Source organism: Symphalangus syndactylus, chromosome 5, assembly GCF_028878055.3.
Source record: "Symphalangus syndactylus isolate Jambi chromosome 5, NHGRI_mSymSyn1-v2.1_pri, whole genome shotgun sequence".
Lineage (NCBI taxonomy): Eukaryota > Metazoa > Chordata > Mammalia > Primates > Hylobatidae > Symphalangus > Symphalangus syndactylus.
In genome coordinates this window covers 65,076,751-65,100,698 of record NC_072427.2, presented here as the reverse complement: position 1 = coordinate 65,100,698, position 23,948 = coordinate 65,076,751, and the positions used below count along the sequence as shown (strand labels likewise).

Genomic DNA, 23,948 nt, shown 5'->3' with positions numbered 1-23,948 from the left:
AATTTAGCTGGGCATGGTGGAAGGCGCCTGTAGTCCTAGCTACCCAGGAGGCTGGGGCAGGAGAATCACTTGAGCCCAAGAGTTTGAGGCTGCACTGAACTATGATGGTGCCACTGCATTCTAGCCTGGGTGACATAGTGAGAACCTGTCTCTAAAGAAAAGAAAAAAAAAGGGGGAGGAAGGGGTTAACATTTGAGCTTAGCCCTGAAGGAGAAATGGACTTTCATCAGGTGGAAAATGGGAAGGGAAGGGTATTTCAGCCAGAGAAAATAGCATAAGCAAAGATACAGAAAATTAAAAGTTATGTAGGGGTCCAGGCAAGATAAGTCTGGAGAAAAAGGCTGTGATAGGTCTTGAATATCAAGCTAATCAATTCTGAATCTACCTAATAGTAATTGTTATATGTGTTAGGGTGGGTGAGCGATAAGCAAAGGAATGACATGGTCAAATCTGTGTTTTAGAAGAGACATTATGAGACCATATACAATGTAGATAATTCTATTAGCAAGAGGGAGGAAAATATCACTAAAAACCTCACACCACAAACATTTTGATAAATTTTTTCAGTCTTTTTTCCCTTAAGGATAAAAGGATATATATTATCTTATAAAGTTTTGATCATAATAAAATTTGCTTTTATTCCACTATAATACTGCATCATTCACTTTTCCATGCTGCTGCTTACACTTAACCATTATTTTTTATTTTTTTTTATTTCTAGAGACAAGGTCTTGCTCTGTTGCCCAGGCTGGACTGCAGTGACGCAATCATAGTTCACTGCAACCTCGAATTCTTTTCACTATTATTTTTAAATGAATGCATCATGTTTCATCTAATAGAGCTTCCATAATTTAATTGTTCATCTACTTCTGGATAGTTAAACAACTTCTAATTTTGCCCAATTATAAATAATTCTATAAAAAATAACTTCATGCATACAACCTTTCACATTTTACATTATTCCCTTAAGAGAAATTCCTAGAACTATGTTAAAAGGTAACAAATTGCTTTCTGAGAAGGTTGTAAAAATTGTTAATGCTGAAATTTAATAATTCGCAAAAATATTTATTCCACCAGACTCTAATCAGCATTAGAAGCTATTAAAAACAATTCCTAAATTCACATAAAAATAGCATTTTTTTCTTTTTTCTTTTTTTTGAGACGGAGTCTCGCTCTGTTGCCCAGGCTGGAGTGCAGCAGCACAATCTCACCTCACTGCAACTTCCGCCTCCCAGGTTCAAGTGATTCTCCTGCCTCAGCCTCCCGAGTAGCTGGGACTACAGGCACCTGCCACCACAGCTGGCCAATTTTTGTATTTTTAGTAGAGATGGGGTTTCGCCATATTGGCTAGGATGGTCTCCATCTCTTGACCTCGTGATCCACCCACCTCGGCCTCCCAAAGTGCTGGGATTACAGGCGTGAGCCACTGCGTCCGGCCAAAAATAGCATTTCAATGTTCTAGTTAGGAGTTCTTTTACTAGTAGAGAAGCTACCATTTGTTACTTTACCAAATGTCTCCTATTTATCTGTTCCTAATTGTCTAGCCCAGGTTAAGTCCTTCTTGTATGCGTTCCTATAGAACTCGTAATTTTCTCTTTGTTACAGTTACAGTTAATGGCTTCACATTTGTCTTTCAGATAAACTAAGCTCTACAAACTCAGAAGACATTGCTATTATATGCCAGCCCTTAATCATGGTCTAGTACAACAAATGCTAAATAAATGAAATGTTTTATTTATATCTTTAACAAAAATAATTAGTATTTTATAGTTTAATTTTGCAGTAATTCAGTAAGTGGATTTTTCTTGCTTATTTAAATTAGTGATGTTTTCTCATACGTGATGGTGTTTCAAGAAAAGTTATAACTCTGAATGTGCTACCAGCATAAGATCCAGTCTTTGATATCTGTCACTACATAAATATAGCTTAACAATGAGTTCACTACTTTGAGAGCTTTCTGAATGGTTCTGGTGTTCTTGTGCATAGGACAGCCAGTAAAGATCAGGTTATTCAGAGTGCTGAATAAGATCACATAAGAAATAACATAAATAAAAGTACTATATGGTTAGATTAATAGATCTAAAAGTTAAATAAACCTTTTTTTTGGTAACCCTTAAATTGCCAAACTAAAATAATTTTATACCTTTAAATAAAAATACCAGATGTTTTCCAGAAACAATTTTTTCTTTAGCTAGACTGTAGGAGTTACATAAAATAACTGACTGGAGAAATCCTTCTGCAAAGCAAAAGAAAGTAGCGTGAAGAATTCATCTGTTACTCCTCTTGACCAGACCGACAAAGAAAAAGCAATAGTTTAATATGTACCTCGTTAGCCACATACAAAGTTCAGATTATTGCTGATCATTCTAGTGCTGATCATTTGAATTTGATGGTTGTCTACACCAGTGCTTCTCAAATAATCTGTGGCGAAGGGGCCAGTTTTATTGTGTGTATGTGTGTGTTCCATTATGGACTGATATAAAGTACAATAGAAACAGAAGTTACTCGAAGAATGATGATGTGCTTGGATGTCCCGGCAATATCAAATTGTTACCAAAGTTTCTAAAAGCTCACTTTCAATTTTTGTACTTATCTCAAACAGTATGCAAACCCTTCTTTCAGTAGCACTGATCTAGATTATGCTTTTTACTTCATGATATTATTCTTCTTCAGTACAAGCACCAGGTTATCAAAAATAAACAGATAAATTATTCTAATTAATTGTTACTTTTAACAACTCCAATTAAATATAATCATAGAATCCTGGGATTAAAAGTCACTTTAGAGGTGCAGCTAGTCCAATCTTTTTTTTTTTTATTATTATCTTTTTTTCTGAGACTGAGTCTCGCTCTGTCGCCCAGGCTGGAGTGTAGTGGCATGATCTCAGTTCATGCAACCTCTGTCTCCTGGGTTCAAGTGATTCTCCTGCCTCAGCCTCCCGAGTAACTGGGATTACATGTGCGCACCACCACGTGTGGCTAATTTTTGTATTTTTTGTATTTTTAGTAGAGATGAGGTTTCACCATGTTGGCCAGGCTGGTCTCGAACTCCTAACCTCAGATGATACACTTTTAATAAATTACATGTAAAGATATTATTTAGGCTAGTGACAAATGAAGGACAAAATCCATTGTTACACCACCAGAGTCCACAGACTCCAGGCTAACAAATCTGTTTAGCATTCTTTGAGTGCCATTCTTCATTATAAGTTTCTGTAACTAATATCCATAAGGTAATTTCTCCAACTTTTCACTAAGGATGTAAAAATATTTGTCGAATGTCCTGAGGAAATCAAGATACCTTATGCCTTCAGGATTTACCTAATTTTCTATACTTGTAACTACAGTTGACCCTTGAACAACACAGGTCTGAACTGCATAGGTTCACAAATACACAGATTTTCTTCCATCTCTGCCACCCGTGAGACAGCAAGACGAACCCGTTTTCTTCCTCCTCAGCCTACTCGATGTGAAGACAACGAGGATGAAGATCTTTATAATGATCCACTTAATGACTATTAAATATACGTTCTCTTCCTTATAATTTTCTTAATAATATTTTCTTTTCTCTAGCTAACATTGTTGTAAAAAAAAAAAGATATAATACATATAGCATACAAACTATGTGTTCATCAACTTTACGTTATCGGTAAGGCGTCTGGTCAACAGTAGGCTATTAATAATTTTGGGGGCCAAAAGTTATATGCAGACTTTCAACTGGGTGAGGGGTGGGCACACCTATGCCCTGTGTTGTTCAGGGGTCAACTGTATTGGAAGTTTAAAATCAGTCCTCCTCAAGACTTACTTTAGTAAGAAATTTATTTCTTACTTTATTACTTTATTTTAGTAAGAAATTTATTTCTTACTTTATTACTTTATTTTAGTAAGAAATTTATTACTTTATTACTTTATTTTAGTAAGAAATCTTATCAGTTTTAATGTCAAGAGATTTATTTTAGTAAGAAATCTTATCAGTTTTAAATTCAATATTTCATCATATTGTAGTGGTTGTAAATAATTCCAAATATTTATTGTTTATTTTTTAAAATTTATTTTAGAATAAAAGCAGTAATATTAGGCCGGGCATGGTGGCTCACGCTTGTAATCCCAGCACTTTGGGAGGCCGAGGCGGGCGGATCGCAAGGTCAGGAGATCGAGACCACGGTGAAACCCCGTCACTACTAAAAATACAAAAAGAAATTAGCCGGGCGTGGTGGCGGGCGCCTGTAGTCCCAGATACTCGGAGAGGCTGAGGCAGGAGAATGGCGTGAACCCGGGAGGCGGAGCTTGCAGTGAGCCGCGATTGTGCCTCTGCACTCCAGCCTGGGCGACAGAGCGAGACTCCGTCTCAAAAAAAAAAAAAAAAAAAAAAAGCAGTAATATTAGTGTCTAAGAAACGGTGAGCTTTTTTTAATAAAAAATATGTTTTTCCTACGTGTCAAGTGAGACAGTACAAAGTAGTGCTGGGATTACAGGCATGAGCCACCATGCCCAGCTGAGGCAGACATTTTTGGCAGTAGCAATATACTAGGTGAAAAAAGTCCAAAGACCAATAAAAAACTAAAATATTACTTCTTTATGTTGATGACTTTCATAAAGGGGTGAAAGGGATATCAGAATCGCAGAGGGAAGTTTTTCCCCAAACAACCACACTGCTGCCAAATGTTAGCTCCTGCACCTCCTCCTCCAGTACAGCTGAATGGCCCAATTAGGTTTTTCTGTTTTGATTTTTGTTTTTTTGAGACAGGATCTTGCTCTGTCACTTGGGCTGGTGTACAGTGGTGCAATCTCGGCTCACTGTAGTCTGGACTTCCCGGGCTCAAGCGACCCTCCCACCTCAGCCTCCTGAGTAGCTGGGACTACAGGTGCTGTGCCACCACACCTGGTTAATTTCTGTACCTTTTGTAGAGATGGGGTTTCACCAATTTTGCCCTGACTAGTCTTGAACTCCTGGGCTGAAGCGATCAGCCCACCTCAGCCTCCCAAAGTGTTGGGACTACAGACATGAACCACTGCACCCAGTTATGTTTAGAATAAATAAGTAAGTAATCCGGACTAGGGGTGTTGGCTCACGCCTATAATCCCAGCACTTTGGGAGGCCAAGGTGGGAGGATGGCTTGAGTTCAGGAGTTCAAGACCAGCCTGGGCAACAGAGAGAGACGTCATCTCTATTAAAAATTAAAAACTTAGCCAGATGTAATGGCACAGCACTGTAGTCCCAGTTACTCAGGAGGCTGAGGCGAGAGGATTGCTTGAGCCCAGGAGGTTTAGACTGCAGTGAGCCATGATGGAGCCACTGCACTCCAGCCTGCATGACAGAGTGAGACCTTGTTTCAAAACGTAAAATAAATTATTAATCCATACTTATTGAGAGATCTACAGACTTTGCGATCAATCTTAAAAGGGCGAAAATACCTTATTATACTATATTTAAGTCCACCTTTAAGTAGAACCAATTTAAGAAGTATTGCATATTTATTAAATGTTTCCAATCTACTAAATGGTTCAAAATGGCTGTTTTACTTTTTTTTGGTATACCAGATACCTCTAGAGAAAATCTCTTAGTTTAATATTTAAAACTCAGATGGCACTTGAGAAAGACTTACTAATTTAAGCCAGAGATTGAGAAATCGAGGATCACTATAATATCGTTTTTCTCCTTGTAGTGCTTCTACAGCTCTTTCTAATAACGTTGACATATTACTCTCCTTCCCACCTTGAGGATAGTTCTGCTCTGTCCAGCTGATATACCTAAATGGGAAGAAAAAGATAAGAACACATTTTAAATTGAAAATGTACCTTTGTTCTTGCTCCAAGACCCATTCTGGATTTTAGCAGAAGTAAAGTATGTTTCTTTTGAGGTCCTCAATGACATACCCTAAGCCTGTATCCCTCAAACTTCTCCAAAGTATCTCCAGCACATGCTTCTGGGGAAAACTGAGGATAGGGATAGAAGGGTGTAGTTCAAAGTCGTACATCATAAACTTGAAATTTCTTGAATCTTAAACACCTCAGGAAGATATATTATGATTATTCTGGATCTCTGTGCCCCCAGGACACCACTATCTACTCTGACACACACTCCATATGCCCCAATTTGAGAAACATGGCCATAAGGATTTATCTGTTAATGTTTCTATTGTCCTTGTGAAATAAAAAGACCCACCTATCCCAAACATCCAGAGGGTCATTTCCAGTGTAAAATCGAATTTCATATTCAAATGCCCTGAAATTTAAACAGAAAAAGTTAGTATATGCAATAGTGACAACAGCCAATGAACAAGTATCACTTCCATTTTTATTCATGTAATAAGTAGGTAATATTGATCTAAACTATTGCACTAGAGTTTATGGGTTTGTTAAAGAATAGAAAAACGCCAGGTGTAGCGGCTGATGCCTGTAATCCCAACACTTTGGGAGGCCAAGTGGGTTGGATCACTTGAGGTCAGGAGTTTGAGACCAGTCTGGGCAACATGGTGAAACCCCATCTCTACTAAAAACACAAAAATTAGCTGGGCGTGGTGCCAAGCACCTGTAATCCCAGCTACTCGGGAGGCTGAGGTGGCAGGAGCACTTGAACCTGGAAGTAGAGGCTGTAGTGAGCAGAGATTGCAGCACTGCACTCCAGCCTGGGCAACAGAGCGAGACTCTGTCTCAAAAAAAAAAAAAGAATAGAAATAATTAAGATTCTACTTAACATAAGGAGAGAAATATATAGAAATTAGAGAAACAAATTTCAAGACAACATACAGAAAAGCAGTATTAATATTACACAGCAGTTAAGAACTCTGGAACAAGACAACCTAGATTCAAATTCAGCTCCACCAATCACAAGCTGATAACATGGACAAGCTACTTAAACCCTGTTTTCAGTTTCCTCATTTGTAAAATAGGGATAATAACAGTACTTTCTTATTAGGTTGACTAGTCTTAAATGTAAAGGGTTTACACACATGAACAAATATATAAATAAGAATTTTAAAGTTCAAAAAAAACTTCCATGGGTAACATTGGTCAGAGAAGAATAATACCATAAATAATCTGGAGAACACCTCAAAAAAAGGGTAAAATATGACTATAAAAAGCTGGAAAAGACAGAGGGCTAAAACCAAATTAAGACTGACCAGTTAGAATAGAGGGGGAGAATTAGGTGATAAGCCAGAATTTGGATAAATGATTAATAAAAATTGGATAAGCAGTTATGTTTGATCTAAAAATAATAAATTAGTCCTTGACACATGGGAACTTATACTCTAATAAGAAAAACAAAGTACACAAATGAAAAATGAACTAGTAATACAAAGCAGGATACTAAATTACAATAGCCAAGAATGGATAGTAAAGGCTTTAAGAAGTCAAAAGGAGGTATCACAGAAGTAGCCTCAGAAGGTGAGACTCTGAAAGAACCATGGAATTTGAAAGAAAAAGTTTTTTCAAGACAGAGGGAAACTAATATTGAATAAAATTACGAAGGTGGAAGAGCTTTTCCAAAGGAAGGTGAGTGGACCCTAAGCTATAAAATAAAGTCAGTACCGAGAACAAATGGAGGCCCCTGGAGAAGTAAGAAGCACATGCTTTAAATGTAAATTTAAAGACTCTGGATTCCATCTCTTCTAGCCACTATTGGTTCTTTAATTGGAGGGCATCTTAAATATAAGATTTCAGAAAGATTAATCAAGCAACTTTATAAGGATAGCCAGGCATTAGAAGAAGGGACCACAGTTATGAGGCTAATATGGCAATTAAAGTGTGAAATAATGAGATTATCTGCAGAAATGGTGAAACGATAAAATCTAAGGCACTACTGATAAAAATCAGCAATCCTACCAATTGATCTATAGATTCAAACCAATGTAATCAAAATCCCAGCAGGCTCTTTTTTCTTTTTCTTTTTTTTTGAGACGGAATTTCGCTCTTGCTGCCCAGGCTAGAGTGCAATGGCGCAATCTCTGCTCACTGCAACCTCCACCTCCTAGGTTCAAGTGATTCTCCTGCCTCAGCCTCCTGAGTAGCTGGGATTACAGGCATGCGCCACCACGCCCGGCTAATTTTGTATTTTTAGTTGAGACAGGGTTTCTCCATGTTGGTCAGGCTGGTCTCAAACTCCTCACCTCAGGTGATCCGCCTGCCTAGGCCTCCTAAAGTGCTGGGATTACAGGCTTGAGCCACCATGTCCAGCCTTTTTTTTTTCTTTTTCAGTAGGCTCTTTTCTAGAAATTGACAAGATGATTTCAAAATTTGTTTGCAAAGGACCAAGAATAACTAAAGCAATTTTGAAAAGAACAAAAGCTGTAGAACTCACTCTGCTGTACTTGCTATGTAAAACTAATCAAGGCAGTGTATTTTATTGGTGAAAAGATAGACAATTTGATCAATGGAACAGAATATAGAGTCCAGAAATAACCCACACATATGTGGTCAAATGATTTTTGAAAAGGGCCCCAAGGCATTCAATGAGGAAAGGAAAAAAAAAATTTAGCAAATGGAGGCAGAACAACTAGAAAGATAACCCATATGGGAGGAAAAAAACTTGTTTACTCCAACCCCACACCATATACAAGGATAAATTTAAGAAAAATCATACACCTAAACATAAAAGCTAAAATAATGCTTGGCTGGGCCCAGTGGCTCATGCCTGTAATCCCAGCACTCTGGGAGGCCGAGGCAGGCGGATCACCTGAGGTCAGAAGTTCAAGACCAGCCTGGCCATGGTGAAACCCCATCTCTACTAAAAATATAAAAAATTAGCCAGGCATGGTGGTGCGTGCCTGTAATCCCAGCTATTCGGGAGGCTGAGGCAGGAGAATCACTTGAACCCAGGAGGCAGAGGTTGCAGTGAGCCGAGATTGCGCTCCAGCCTGGGCAACAAGAGCAAAACTCCGTCTCAAAAAAAAAAAAAAAGCTAAAATAATGAAGCTAGTAAAAGAAAATATAAGACAGTATCTTTGTGACTTTGGGGTAGGCAAAAGTCTCCTGAAGAGGACACAAAAAGTACTAACCATAAAACAAAAACACTAATTAATTGAACTTCATCAAAATTTAAAACTTAGCAGTTTAAAAAAAAACACCCAGAAAATAAACAGCCATGGGTGAGGGAAAAAAAAATTTGCAACACATGTATTTGATAAAAGACTAGTATAGAGACTACATAAAGTACCCCTACTGGGGAGCACAGATTCAGGGAATCTTGAATCTATGCTCCTGAAACTTGAATCAGGGAAACTTGAATCTATACTCCTGGGAAAAGTAAATAAAGAACCCCTACAACACAATTTGAAAACTGGGCAAAATATCTAAACAGATACACCACAAAAGAAGATATACAAAAGGCCAAAAAGCATGTGAAAAAACGTTCACCATTATTGGTCACCAGGGAAATGCAAAGTAATGAGACACAACTCCACAAAACTAGAACGGCCAAAATGAAAAAGACCGACAACGCCAAATACTGGAGTGGATTTGGTACAAATGAACTCTCATGAGTTGCTGGTAGAAATGTAAAATGTTACAACCTCTTTGGTAAACCAGTTTCTTCAACAGTTAAACATACATCTATTCTATGGGCCAACAATTCCATTCCAAGGGAAATGAAAATTATGTCTACTGCCAGGCGCGGTGGCTCACGCCTGTAATCCCAGCACTTTGGGAGGCTGAGGTGGGTGGATCACAACGTCAGGAGATCGAGACCATCCTGGCTAACATGGTGAAACCCTGTCTCTACTAAAAAATAGAAAAAATTAGCTGGGCGTGGTGGCAGGCGCCTGTAGTCCCAGTTACTCAGGAGGCTGAGGCAGGAGATTGGCGTGAACCCAGGAGGCAGAGCTTCCAGTGAGCCAAGATCGTGCCACTGCACTCCAGCCTGGCCAAAAGAGCGAGACTCCGTCTCTTAAAAAAAAAAAAAAAGAGAGAGAGAAAATTATGTCTACAAAAAGCCTTGTTCAAGAATGTCCACAGCGGCCTGGGTGAAAGAGCAAGACTCCGTCTCAAAAAAAAAAAAAAAAAAAAAAAAGAATGTCCACAGCAATATTATTCATAAAGCACAAAACTGGAAGAATCTAAATATTCATCAATTGGTGAATAAATAAATGAAATCCTATTCAATAAAAAGAGCAATCTACTGATGCATGTAAAATGAAAAAATATGATGAATGAGGCTGGGTGCGGTAGCTCACACCTGTAATCCCACCACTTTGGGATGCCAAGGTGGGCGGATCACTTGAGCTCAGGAGTTCAAGACCAGCACAGCCAACATGGCAAGGACCCATCTCCACTAAAAATACAAAAATTACCCTGGCGTGGCGGCGCATGCCTGTAATCCCAGCTATTTGGGAGGCTGAGGTGGGAGAATCACTTGAAACCGGGAGGCAGAGGTTGCAGTGAGCTGAGATCAGGCCACTGTACTCCAACCTGGGTGATAGAGGGAGACCCTGTCATATTTAAAAAAAAAAAAAAAAAAATCCAAAGAGATGAATAAGAATAGTCATTACATTATAATCCCAAATTATGATATTTTGCCTGTAATGGCAGTATTTCTTTTTGTCAGAGATTGAAGGTAGAAACTGATATTCTGATTTACCTTTTTTTTAAAAAAGCGTATTTATCAAAACATGTATTAGTTAAAGAAGAACAAGATCCACAGGTCCATTTGAATAACATAAGAGTATTCTTCAGCTTTTATTTATCCAGAGTTTGTTAAATCATTATTGAGAACTTTCTGGTATAAATTCAATTGTTCTGAGGTTTACATGTCTTTGGAGACCACTTCTTTTTTTGTCATACTCTCAAAAATAACTTCCTAACATAATACTTTTGGGAAGCATTGCAATGTAATACTTGTTTTACTATGCTTATCACTGCCCCCTGTATAAAATGTATTTCTATTGATAAAAAGAGTTTGGCTGCACCACAGTGAAATGAAATCCTATAGCCCTTGTTCTTAATTATACCTGAGGACATCTTCAGATAGCTGTCATGTGATACAAAAGCAGGTAGAGAACAGATTCTCATACTACCAATTTTTGAAAGGTACTCATTATGCCATCCCTCATGGATCCACACCCATGTTATCCACAACATTTGGGATGAATGATGACAGGTTGAGACTCAGCCATTCTACACACCGTTTCTGCTGCTGAAGAGTATTGTTACAGGCAGATTCTTGTGCTAGTGCTCCCTGAAGTGTGGACATGATCCGCCCTTGCCTTAAAGGTTGTACATTTTCTTTACTCAGTTCCCATTCATCTCCCTCCAGGGACATGGCTTCACTGTGAAGAAGGAAACAAATGTAAATCTCATACCAACATTGACTATTATAGCACTAGATTATTGTAAATGTCTTCCAATAGGTGATTATTCATGGTCTTGGGTTGAATATAGTGGACTGACACAGAATTATTATTATTATTATATGCCTAAGCTTCTTTGTTAGCTGTTTTTCAAGTTTATGGCTACAGTATTGCCTGATGGAAGACAACTTGGCAAGGATATTGTAGACAGTACTATAAGAATAGGGCATGGCCATGTGCAGTGGCTCACACCTGTAATCCCACCACTTTGTGAGGCCGAAGTGGGAGGATTTCTTGAGCCAGGAGTTTGATACCAGCCTGGGCAACATAGCAAGACCCCACCTCTTTCTTTAAAAAAAAAAAGAAAAGAAAAGAAAAATGAATAGGGCTTAAGGCAGAAAGAAAAGAAGGGAACAAAAGTGTTATAAATTTGGCAAAGTAGACAAAAAGGCAACAAGTAATTTTATACCTACCATTGAATGCATCATCTAGTTTAATTTAAAATTAGTGCCGGATGTGGTAGCTCATGCCTGTAATCCTACCACTTTGGGAGGCTGAGGCAGGAGGAGTGCTTGAGCTCAGGAGTTCAACACCACCCTGGGCAACACAGGAAGACCCCCATCTCTACAAAAGGTGAAAAATTAGCCAGACGTGGTGGTACACGCCTGTGGTCGTGGCTACTTAGAAGACCGAGGTGGAAGCATTGCTTAGGTTCAGGAGGTCAAAGCTGCAGTGAGCCATGATCACACCACTGCACTGCAGCCTGGGCAACAGAGCAAGATGCTGTCTCAAAAAAAACCATTAAAATTAGCAAAGTGTGGGTGAGACTAATGTCCCATGTTTCAATGATGACTCAAAACTGAAGTTTGTACATATAGGTAGCCAAAAGCAGAAGCAAACAAACACAGTTTACTAGTCACAATTCCCTGCATCCTCACACCCAATTCTATCAAGCCTACTGAGAAAATCCCCGAAATGTTTTGGAGGTAATTACCATTACATATTCTGCAATTCAGAGCCCTGCAATGGTTAGATAGAAGACTACTTCTAAGAGACATTACCTCTGGACTTAAAACAAAAAGAGAGACACATTGGCACTAATCTTTGAAATAGGGTGAAAGTTATATGGGACTTCAGTCTAGATGAGCGCTGAAAACTCGTTAGAGACAGCTTCTTGGAAACTATGACTTCAATCAAAATGACATGTAACAAAACCAATTTTACCACAGGCTGATTGACATAAACAAGAGTTAAGTTCCTATGGCATATTCCTGGTCACAAAAACATCACCAAACTTCTGAATAAAGACTCGAAACAAACACTTTTAATATTAAACATTGAAATAAATGTGAGCTATCCATACACTTAAGAACAATTAATGAAAACAAAAAATAATCATTTACCCAATTTTTGGTGAATCAGTGAGTGACTGCAGTCATAGTGTTGGTGGGTTAACTCAAGGAATAAATGTTTGAGAGTGAAAATTTCGAGAAGTACCTCCTACCACCACAAAGTTAAAAAACAAACAGTAACATTATAGTGGGCATGCTGGGCACTTTCATAAGGCATTGTTTATTGTCATGCATTTGTATGATTATCATACACACTTTATATAAACTTTTTAAATAGAGACAGGTCTTACTATGTTGCCCAGGCTGGTCTTGAACCGCTGAGCTCAAGAAATCCTGTTGCCTCAGCCTCCCGAAGTGCTGGGATTACAGGTGTGAGCCATTGCTCACAGCCTTTACAGATTTTTATTTTACAGTAATTTGTATTCATTCCTTCATTCATTTTCCAACTCACTTATTCTAGTTCGGGGTTGAGGGTGGCCAGAGCCCATCTCAGCAACTCAGACAGGAACCAACCCTGGACAGGACACCATCCATCACAGGGAGCAATCACATTCACATCCATTCAGACTGGGATCATTTAGACACGCCAGTCAACAGGCACATCTTTGGGATGTAGAAGGAAACTGGAGTACCTAAGGAAACCCATGCAGACATGCGGAAAACGTGCAAACTCCACATACACAGCAGCCCGGCAATGAATTGATTTTTTTTCTCATCAACATTATAACGAAACGACGTTATACCAGGACCTGCTCTATATTGTGTGAACTCTGTAAAGGTAAGGGCTATGCCATTTGTTTTTGTATGCCCACGATCTAATACAAGATATAACACTATTATGCCCGGAATGTTTGTTGAATTCATCTAAACTTTCTTCTCTTGCTCTTAAAAATAGTGATTACGCTATCTCAGTTAAATATCTCAAATTGAGCTAAGACTGCCCCCACTTCCTCCCAGACCTGCTCCTCCCACAGTCTTCCTCTTTCTCAAATAAATGGCAATCCCATTCTTCAGTTGCCAAAGCCAAAAATCTTAGTGCCAACTTTGATGCCCTTCTCATACCCCTCAGTCAGTCAGCAAGTCCTACTGGTTCTACCTTCAAAATATATACAGAAATCAACCACTTCTCATCATCTCCACTGGTTTCCACCTGGCTCAACTCACTTTTGAGCTGAATTATTTCAGGCTGAATTATTTCAATAACCTCTTAACTGGTGTCCCTTGCTTCCATCCTTTGCTGCCTCTAGTGTATTCAACACTACAGCCAAAGTGACCCCATTTAAACCCAAGTCAGATTATGTCTTTCCTTTGCTCAAAACCTTCCAATGACTTTTGATTACAACTAGAGTAAAAGCTAAGTCCTTACAATCTGCATCTTCACCATTTTTACATAATATCCTTTTACTCTTCTAGTTAATTCTGCTCCAGTGACAATGGCCTTGGACATGCCAGGTGCAACTTCCTCCCCCAGCTCTCACCCTCAGCCTTTGTACTCCCCTCAGATATAGAACCTCTAGCTTTTGAGATTCCTTCAAGTCTTGACCAAAATGACATCTCAGTGAGGCTCCAGTGTTCATGCTAAAATTGCAACAATTCCCACCTCCAATATTCCCTACCCCCACTTGCTTTATTTTTTTTAGTACTGACCACCATCTCCACCTAACAGTTTGTCTTTGTTGTCTGACTCCCCCACCTTCATCCCATCCCAGAACTTAAGCTTCATGAGGGTTGAGATTTTTGTGTCTGTATATTTGCTGCATTCAGAGCTTAGCCAAAAAAATACTTGTTACATGAATGAAAGAGCCCATGACATAGCACTTATCTAGGTATTGTGGGCGCCATAGTGAAAACACATACAGATTTCCAATCTAGAACTGCAATATAGTTTTTTTAATACAAGGAAAAGCCACAAACATGCAGAGAAAGGCTTTTTAGTTCTCTATGTTATTGGCATAATTTAGATCTCTATGATATTGGCTAAAGGCTTTTTAGATCTCTGTGCTATTGGCATAGCACCTGCCATTTGTTGAGCGCTTATTTGGAAGCAGTTACATAACAAATACTTTGAATTCCCCCAGAACCACGTAAGGCAGCATTAACATCAGCATTTTCCATACATACGATTTGCCCAAGGTCAAACAACTAGCAGGTGGCTGAGCTGAGTTACAAACAGACCACATTACAACTTCCAAACTCTTTGTTCCGCTGGGGTCCCGCAGCCTTCTTCGCTTTGAAGCTGGATGCGGCAGGATTCGCACGTGCCCTCGGTCCACTGCATTTTCACCTCCAGCTCTGGCATTCGACTCCAAAAGGAAGGAGGCTCCGGCGGGGCCTGTTCTGACCGTGCCGATCTCCCCCTCGACTGCTCCGAGCGGAGCCTTCTATTACCTACCAGGCACCTTCGTGTCCTCTCAGGCCCAGCCCCCAGCAGCTCTTCTCCCGTATCTACCTCAGAGTACCCCCTTCCTTCTTCACCGCCGCCATCCTGCATTCCTGGCTCAGGTCCTCGTCCTGCTGCAGGCCTTTCCTCTGGGCCACAGACCGCCTGGGCTTTCTTCCGCAACCTGCCCTCGGAGCTACAGAAGCGACCAAGGCACGCACTCGACTCCCTTACAAACCAGCCACCTCAAGCCCACACCCCTAGCCGCCAAGTTTCAAATTTAACGGTCCCGCGCGGTCGACGTGGCCACGCCCCTCCGCTCCTCCGTGCTCTTGCCTCTCGCCCAAGGCATTCTGGGGCTTGTAGTTTATACCGGTTTAGTCCGCGATGACGCGGTGCGTAATGGGAATTGTAGTTTCCGGGAGTCAATGGCCGTGGAAGTGCAGCAGGCTTAGGCAAAACAAATTCCCTGCAGGTGCTGTCTTGAGTCGTGGCTCGCTCTCTGAGCCGAGCGAGGAACACTTAAAGCACCAGAACTTCTTTGCTGTTTTGAGTGTTGGGAGGTGTCTCTGAGTGCTTGCACTTGGCGTGACTCTTGTAGAGTGACTACCCCTGCTGTCTGCCCCAAATCTCACCCGTCCAGAGTTCTTAGGCCACCGACCTGTTTCCTGCCCCACCCTTGAATTCAAAAAGCTGGATTCTAGTTCTGTAAAATCATACCAAGTGTGCAACCTTAGGCAAGCTACATAATCTTTCTGACCGTCAGTTTTCCTCATTTATAAAGTGATGATACTGTCTTGCTTTCTCTTCTGCTCAGTCCACAAGCAGTAAACACAGCCATGCTATGTTTCCCAAGGTGTTACCTCTTTTCCCCTTCAGGAGACTAGCCTTGACTGACATTAAACTGTTCGTCTCAATTTCAATTTTCTGAGGAAGAAATTGTGATAGCTCAGATGTGACCAGGGCAGTAGGGTCTTTTTGTTTGGTTGGTTGGTTTTGTTTCAGAGACAGGGTCTTCTTCTTGCTCTGTTGCCCAGGCTGGAGTGCAGTAGCCCCATCATGGCTCACTCCAGCCTCCAGCTCCCGGGGTCAAGTGATCCTCCCACCTCAGCCTCCCCAGTAGCTGCGATTACAGGCATTAGCCACCTTGAGGCAGGAACACGGTCGTTCAAGAAAGCCCAGGTACAGGGGATTTCTCCTTTATGACTGTGGGAATGGTCACAGAGGTGGCACTTCCCAGAGCCAGGTGCTAAGGATACTGTCCACTACCCTCTGGTTCTTAGTTCCCAGCTTTCTGTCTTTGTTCATGTTATATAAGTCCTTCTTTCCTCTGAATCATCAGGACTCTTGATTCCAAAGAAATAGAAATCCAACTTAAATCGGCCTACTCGGAAAAGGGAATTTACTGTCTTTTATATATAAAAGACTTCAGATAAAGCTTAACCCAGGACTCATGTGGACTGGGCCTCTCTCGATTTCTCGCCTCTACTCTTGTTGTTGGCTTACTGTCATTCTCCATTGAGTAACAGATTCACGACTTTATCCTTACAGGTTCAAATTCAAACTTAGGAGTCACCCTGCTTAACCCCTTCCTCTCAAACAGTCGCTGGGGATAGTGGATTCAGGGCTTTGATTGTTCAGAACCAAGTCATGTGTTTCACCTTGGGACTGAGAGAGGGAAGGGGTGATTCCTCATAGGAAATTTTGGTTCCTTTTTACATCAAAGTCCTCCACATCCAGGAAGCTTTCCAGGATCACATGAGTGTGGTGCATGGGATTCTCTAACTGGCTCATTTTATCTCTTACCTTATGCCAGTACTGGCCTAGCACTTCATTTTCTTTCAACAGGGTGTCCTGTTCATATCTACAGCTTCTCAATTTTGATCATTTCCTACAAACGATCTTGGAAATGTAACGTTTGGTCTTTTGATCTCAGTCTTTCCTATAACCTAGTCGGATTCCCCATAAACTCTGGTATGATGTAGAACGCATTCAGGCTAAAACCCCTTGCTTGTTTCACTACGGGAAAAGAAGGAGGTAGGTAAAACAAAACTCCAAAATGTATGACAGAAGGTGCTCTGTGGTTTAATTTGGAAAATGAGTTTTTAGGCTGGACTGTAGCTGGGCAGCCAACATAGGGCCTGGGTGGAGATAGGCTTTAACTGCACCCGCCAATTCTAAGAAAGTCAGGATTAAGCTCGTACACATTTATGGTCTAATGAGGATGAGACAAAGGCTCATCCCAATGTGCTGAACCAGGATGGGACACAGAAGATGAGAACAGTGAACTTGCCCTGCAGGAACTTCAGGCCAGTAGGAGAGACAAACAAACAGGCAATTTCAGTACATTGTTGCCACAGCCGGAGATAAATAAACTCAGGAGCCTATGGAAGCATATGAGAGAGGCTTCCAACCTAGTCCTGGGGAGAAGAGGTCAGGGGAAATATCCTGGAGAAGATGGTCAACCTGAAGGGCAAGGAGGCCTTGGCACAAACTATTGAGCACAACAACACAAGTTGTATAGCAGCCAAAGTTTATCTATAGCATGTGCCCACCTATCTATTCACTGCTCTGCCATGAGTTTTCCAACCCCGGCCTCGCCTCTTTAGACCTCCATGCTGGGCCATCAAAACTTACCTGTCCTGTGTCCCATTCTTTCACTTATCACATTGAAAACATAGGAACTAAATCACACTCAGATGTTAAAAATAGTTAATACTGAGATGCAGTATTTTTCACATCATGTTCTAAGATGCTAATATGTTACAGGGGATTAAGAGTTTGGTGTTCAACTAAGTTTCTGAAGTCCTGAGTTAAATGAAAAGCTTCGTGGAGCCCTTAATATGCCAAAGTGCACCTGAATCTCCAAGGATGGGGGTGTGTTTGTTTCCTAATGATATTGTAATGCATTATCATAAACTTAATAGCTTAAAACGATACACATTTATTATCTTACAGTTTGATAGGTCAGAAATTTGACATGGGTCTCACTGGGCTAAATAAAATATTGGCAGAGCCGAGTTTCTTTTTTTTTTTTTTTTTTTTTTGAGACGGAGTCTCGCTCTGTCGCCCAGGCTGGAGTGCAGTGGCGCGATCTCGGCTCACTGCAAGCTCCGCCTCCCGGGTTCACGCCATTCTCCTGCCTCAGCCTCTCCGAGTAGCTGGGACTACAGGCGCCCGCCACCACGCCCGGCTAATTTTTTTGTATTTTTAGTAGAGACGGGGTTTCACCGTGGTCTCGATCTCCTGACCTCGTGATCCGCCCGCCTCGGCCTCCCAAAGTGCTGGGATTACAAGCGTGAGCCACCGCGCCCGGCCGGCAGAGCCGAGTTTCTATCAGGAGTCTCTTTGCGAGAATTTGTTTCATTTTTTCCAGTTTCTAGAGGCATACACTGGCACTCCTTAACTCATGGTTGCCTTCATCCATCTTCAAAGCTAGAAATACAGCATCTCTCTCACCTGGTTTCCATTGCCACATCTCTGAGAACAGGAACATTTCTCTGCTCGTGTGATGAAATTGGGGTCACCTGGATGATCCAAGCTACGCTTTCCATCTTAAGGTCTTTTTTTTTTTTTTTTTTTGAGACGGAGTCTCGCTCTGTCGCCCAGGCTGGAGTGCAGTGGCGCTTTCTCGGCTCACTGCAAGCTCCGCCTCCCAGGTTCACGCCATTCTCCTGCCTCAGCCTCTCCGAGTAGCTGGGACTACAGGCGCCCGCCACCACGCCTGGCTAATTTTTTGTATTTTTAGTAGAGACGGGGTTTCACCGTGGTCTGGATCTCCTGACCTCGTGATCCGCCCGCCTCAGCCTCCCAAAGTGCTGGGATAACAAGCGTGAGCCACCACGCCCGGCCCATCTTAAGGTCTTGAACCTTAATCACATCTGCTGGATACCTTTTGCCACATAAAGTAACATCTTCACAGATTCTGTGCATTAGGACACAGACATCTTTGAGGGCCGTTATTCTGCCTACCACAGGGGGTATTCAAATATGTTTGCATCTCTAAACTTACTTGACCATAAAGAAACCTTTCCACACTCCTTCTTTCAGAACAGATTTTTGGGACATGCTACTCAATATGTTGCCCCTCCAGGGCTCCTTGTATTTTAACAGGAGTCTCCAGGAGAAGAAAATTTATGAAGGAATAAATCTTTTCTTTTCTTTTTTCCAAGACAAGGTCTCACTCTGCCACTTGGGCTGGAGTGGAGTGGTGCAATCTCGGCTCTGCAGCCTCTGCCTTCCAGGCTCAAGAGATCCTCCCACCTCAGCCTCCTGAGTGGCTGGGACTACAGGTGCATGCCACCATGCCCAGCTAATTTTTGTATTTCTTGTAGAGATGGGGTTTCACCATGTTGCACAGGCTCGTCTTGAACTTCTGGGCTCAAGTAATCCGCCTTCCTCGGCCTCCCAAAGTGCTGGGACTACAGGAGTGAGTCATCACGCCCGGCCAGGAATAAATCTTAGTGGTGGAGTTTCAGGCACAGTGGCAACTGGTAGCACTATGGGACTGTTCTAGAAGCTCCTCAATTTTATGTATTTACTTTACATCAAAACCAACCCTACCTTCATCAGTGGTTTTTAGATGGATTTAGTTGTCCAAAAATCTATGATCTCTTGCCTGGGCTTGTGGATATATAAATGTTCTTAATTGTGTGAAGGCTGATTTCCTCAACTTTGCCTTGCCTTCACAGATGATATAAAATACAGCTTTAGCAGGCCAGACACTCCAAAGATGAAAATCTCTGGGTCTCCAGGGAACCGTTGGGCTGACTGCTTGTTTACTGTGCAACCACAGAAGGAAGGAGGGACTATCTGGGGTGAGAGGAGGGTCAAGGGGGACAGAATTGAAGGAGAGGGGTGGTGTTCAGGGCCAGAAATATGCCACATCTGGGAAAGCATGATCACCATGCTGGTCTTTTACCCTAGTGGTTAACAGAGCTGCCAATCAACAGCAGCTGCATCTTCAATTTACCAGTGATTAGGTGTCTTGAGATAGAAGAACCAATGAGAAGGGGGCACAATAAGCCAAACCAATTTGTGTTGCCAGGAGGAACAGAGATGAAAGGTGAAAAGATACATCGGCCCAGGGCTGGGGGCTGCTGGCCGCTGCTCAGTTGCATCTCACAGTAGCTGTTGCTAACAGGGTTCTAGGGAACTCTCCAAGGAGCAGAGTTTCTGTCTTCAGTTCCATGAAAACTCCTTTCTGGAGTATGCTTCTGCTTTTAGGTAGAAGTACCCTACTTTTCATGGTCTTCTCAAAACATTGGAAATTGCCTAACCGAGAATGTCCACACTGATATATGCAGTAAATGGAGAGATACCAGGTATCAACTGTTCTGCATCTGGCAAAAAAGAAGCAAAAGATCAGAAGGGATCACAAACTCAGAAGCAGTCATATGGTAGGGCTGTTAAGAAACAGGGAAAGGGCCAGGCACGGTGGGTCACGCCTGTAATCCCAGCACTTTGGGAGGCTGAGGCAGGTGGATCACCTGAAGTCAGCAGTTTGAGACCAGCCTGGCCAACATGGTGAAACACCATCTCTACTAAAAATATAAAAGTTAGCTGGGCGTGGTGGTGGGCGCCTGTAATCCCAGCTACTCAGGAGGCTGAGGCAGGAGAATCACTTGAACCTGGGAGGTGGAGGTTGCAGTGAGCCGAGATCGCACCATTGCACGCCAGCTGGGTGACAAGAGTGAAACTCCATCTAAAAAAAAAAAGAAAAAGAAAAGAAACAAGGAAAGATGTGGAGTAAATAAGCTATGTAGCTAATGGGAAGTGCAAAATTAGGCTGTTTTACCCTGGCATTATTCTGACAGGAATTTTCTGTTCCAGGAAGGTCTTGGAGAATCTTAGAGTTCCCAAGTATTCATGATTGTGCTCATTTTACACACGAGGTGATCCAAACTCTAAGAAGCAAAGAGGAGTTGAGTTACCCATGGAGGAAGAGCAGAGTAGGATCTAAATGCTGCCAGCTTCTTCAAACTCTGGGTGCCAGAAACCTCAGCTCTAATTTCAGAGATTTGACCAGTTCTGACATTTAATGAACTTCACCTTCTGGGCACCACATTCTGAGGGAGAAGTGAATTCAGGGTCTCTCAGTACCATAGGTAGTGGGGGCTTCCACTCACTCCCATATATAAGGGATGTCCCATGAACTGATGGGTGGAGCTGCCAGCAAGCAAGGTTTGCCTTTGAGGAAGAGGAATGCTGAAAGCAGCAGGGTTTGTCTGTGGGCTTGGGGGGACCTGGAGTGAGTGGGGCACAGGATATCCACCTTGGATCGTGACCCTTTCTTGGCCTGGTCCCAAGGACTTATGGTTTTGTGGAGTGAGGGCCTGAGGCAGTGGCCATAAGAGCTGGTTCTATGTACTTTGGAAGGCTGAGGCGAGAGGATCACTTAAGGTCAGGAGTTCAAGACTAGCCTGGCCAACATGGCGAAACCCCGTCCTACTAAAAATACAAAAATTAGCTGGGTGTGGTGGTGCATGCCTGTGATCTCAGCTACTCCAGAGACTGAGGCAGGAGAATTGCTTGAACCTGGGAGGCGGGGGTTGCAGTGAGCTGAGATCATGCCACTGCACTTCAGCCTGGGCAACAGAGTGAGACTGTCTCAAAAAAGGAAAAAAAAAAAAAAAAGCTGGTTCTGTGTGATGCCAGCCTCCAACAGCACTGCCTTCGTGCCCAGGTACCGAGGGCACAGCCTTACTTGGCCATTCTGAGAGCACAAGGAGGCCCTCCCTGGAGCCAGACATCAGCACCCCACAGTGGACACCAGCAGAAGCAAGATGTCCTCCAGTAGCCTTGGAGACAGAGGCCATCAACCAGAGAGAGCTTGAGCAGGACAGGAAGAACATGGCAGATGCTCTGAAAACACCCAGACCACCTAGGGAAGGCTTCAAAAGGAGGGACTCATTTAGGGCCACACATACAGTTGCATAAATATTGCTGCAACCAAGAGTGCCTGTCACGCAAATGGGGACATTTTTCTGCTTTGTCTACTCAGAGAAGGCACCTTCAAAAGTGCCCAGAGGGGCCTCCTCTCTCTAATTCACACAAAGCCCTGTGTGCAGCGGCCCTGGGGGCCTATGGAAGAGCCAGTGGGATTCTCCTGACTAGTGCATGTGACTCCATAGCTCTGAGGCCTGAGGAAATGGGTTACATAATGCTCTGTCCTTATTTGAGGAGGTGACAATTCTAAGATAGCTGAATGCGGGTAGGGATGGCTCCTGACAGAGCCAATCCATTGTGGAGACACTTGCAGGAGAATGGAGTGTCTGTGGGTGGATATGTCTGAGGCTCCATTGCTTTTCTGCCAAGCAGGCTTCCTCACCTCCTCTCTGACATTGCCTCCTGGGGCTTGGTGCAAACTGGAAAGTTTGCTTCTTCCCTTCTCGGGGACCCAGCTGGGAGCTACTCCTGCAGATCTGGGCTCTGCATTGCTTTTCCAATGAAAGGCCAGAGGTCAGAGGTCCTCAGGCTGGGAGGGGCCAAATGATTGGAAACAACTTAATTTGGCTGAATGTGGGAACTAAGTTGGCTACAGCTAGGTGCGAGAAGATTGTTAGAATTAAGAGAGGTGACAGCTGTTTTGCCTCTTTCCCATCTCTGCCTTCTTCTCTAAAGGCTGTCCTTTTAAAGTTTTACCTGGAGGTGTGGGTCCCAGTCAGAATTGGCCAACATTCTCCCTTTAAAACAACCTTAGGAGACTGAGGGCCAGTGGGAAACTTGAATTTGGGACCCGCCCAGAGCAACTTTGGAGGAACTCTTTATGTTTCGGAATTTCAGGCTCACCTCTGGGATGATTGAACATACCAAAGATGAGAACCCCAGCCTCTTTTTTGAGATGGAGTCTCACTCTCTCACCCAGGCTGAAGTGCATTGGCGCAATCTCTGCTCACTGCAACTTCCACCTCCCAGGTTCAAGTGATCTTCCTGCCTCAGCCTCCCATGTAGCTGGGACTATAGGCGCCTGGCTAATTTTTGTATTTTTAGTAGAGACTGGGTTTCACCATGTTGGCCAGGCTGGTCTTGAACTCCTGACCTCAGGTGATCTGCCTGTCTCGACCTCCCAAAGTGCAGGGATTACAGGTGTGAGCCATCGTGCCTGGCCAACCCCAGCCTCTTGGGCCAAGACAGAACCACTAGCTTCCCTTCTCCATGTAGGTCTTCGACACTTGTTGCTCTGAGGCATTTCAGTGCCTTTCTTCCAACACAGGCTCCCAAGCTAAAGCAGGGAGAACAGAATCCAGACAAGCAGAGTTAGAAACATCATCTCCTAACAGCCAAAGATGGCATGGAGGGCTGCAAACGTCTCTGGATCTGTCTGAGCCTATTTCTAGTTTTCCATCCAACCCCTTTGTAAGGAGCTATTAATATGGTTTGGATGTTTGTCCTCTCCAAATCTCATGTAGAAAGAGGCTTCTCCATTGTTGGAGATGGGACCTGGTGGAAGGTGTTTGGATCATGGGGCAGATCCCTTATGAATGTCTTAGCACCATGCCCTTGGTGATGGGTGAGTTCTCATTCTGAGCTCACCTGAGATCTGGTTGTTAAAAGTATGTGGCATGCCCCTTTCTCTCTCTTGCTCCTTCTTCATCTTCCACCAGAAATAAAAGCTCCTTGTGGCCTCACCAGAAGCCAAGCAGATGCTGGCGCCATGCTTCCTGTGCAGCCTGCAGAATCTCTAGCCAATTAAACCTCTTTTCTTTATAAATTACCCAGCCTTAGGTATTTCTTGAGAGCAATACAAAAACAGCCTAACATAGCTATAGAAGGCAGTGGGCAGTCCAAGAGAAAAGGCTTTTTTTTTTTTTTTTTTTGCTAGCTCTGGTTCCCTTTGTTGTCAGTGAGGAAGATGTGGCATTTGAGAGGCTGACTACTGCCAGCTGTGGGATGTGTGCCTGGAAGAGACTCCCAACAATGAATAGGAGTT

At 42.5% G+C, this 23,948-nt stretch overlaps 1 protein-coding gene across 4 annotated transcripts in view; it reads right to left on the bottom strand.

Moving 5' to 3' along the window:
• BUB1B (BUB1 mitotic checkpoint serine/threonine kinase B) overlaps positions 1-15,348 on the bottom strand; it is a 60,865-nt gene extending 45,517 nt beyond the window's left edge. Inside the window, exons 1-4 of one of the 4 annotated variants that reach the window (XM_055278677.2) lie at positions 15,086-15,348; positions 11,120-11,263; positions 6,166-6,225; positions 5,606-5,750 (exon numbers count right to left, since the gene is read on the bottom strand). In XM_055278677.2, the coding sequence (XP_055134652.1) occupies positions 5,606-5,750; positions 6,166-6,225; positions 11,120-11,263; positions 15,086-15,120 (384 nt within the window). In that variant the 5' untranslated portion in view covers positions 15,121-15,348. Of the gene's footprint in view, positions 1-5,605; positions 5,751-6,165; positions 6,226-11,119; positions 11,264-14,757 lie in introns of all 4 variants that reach the window. The other 3 variants (XM_063639086.1, XM_055278676.2, XM_055278678.2) reach the window with 3 other exon arrangements.
• Positions 15,349-23,948: the final 8,600 nt, after the last annotated feature.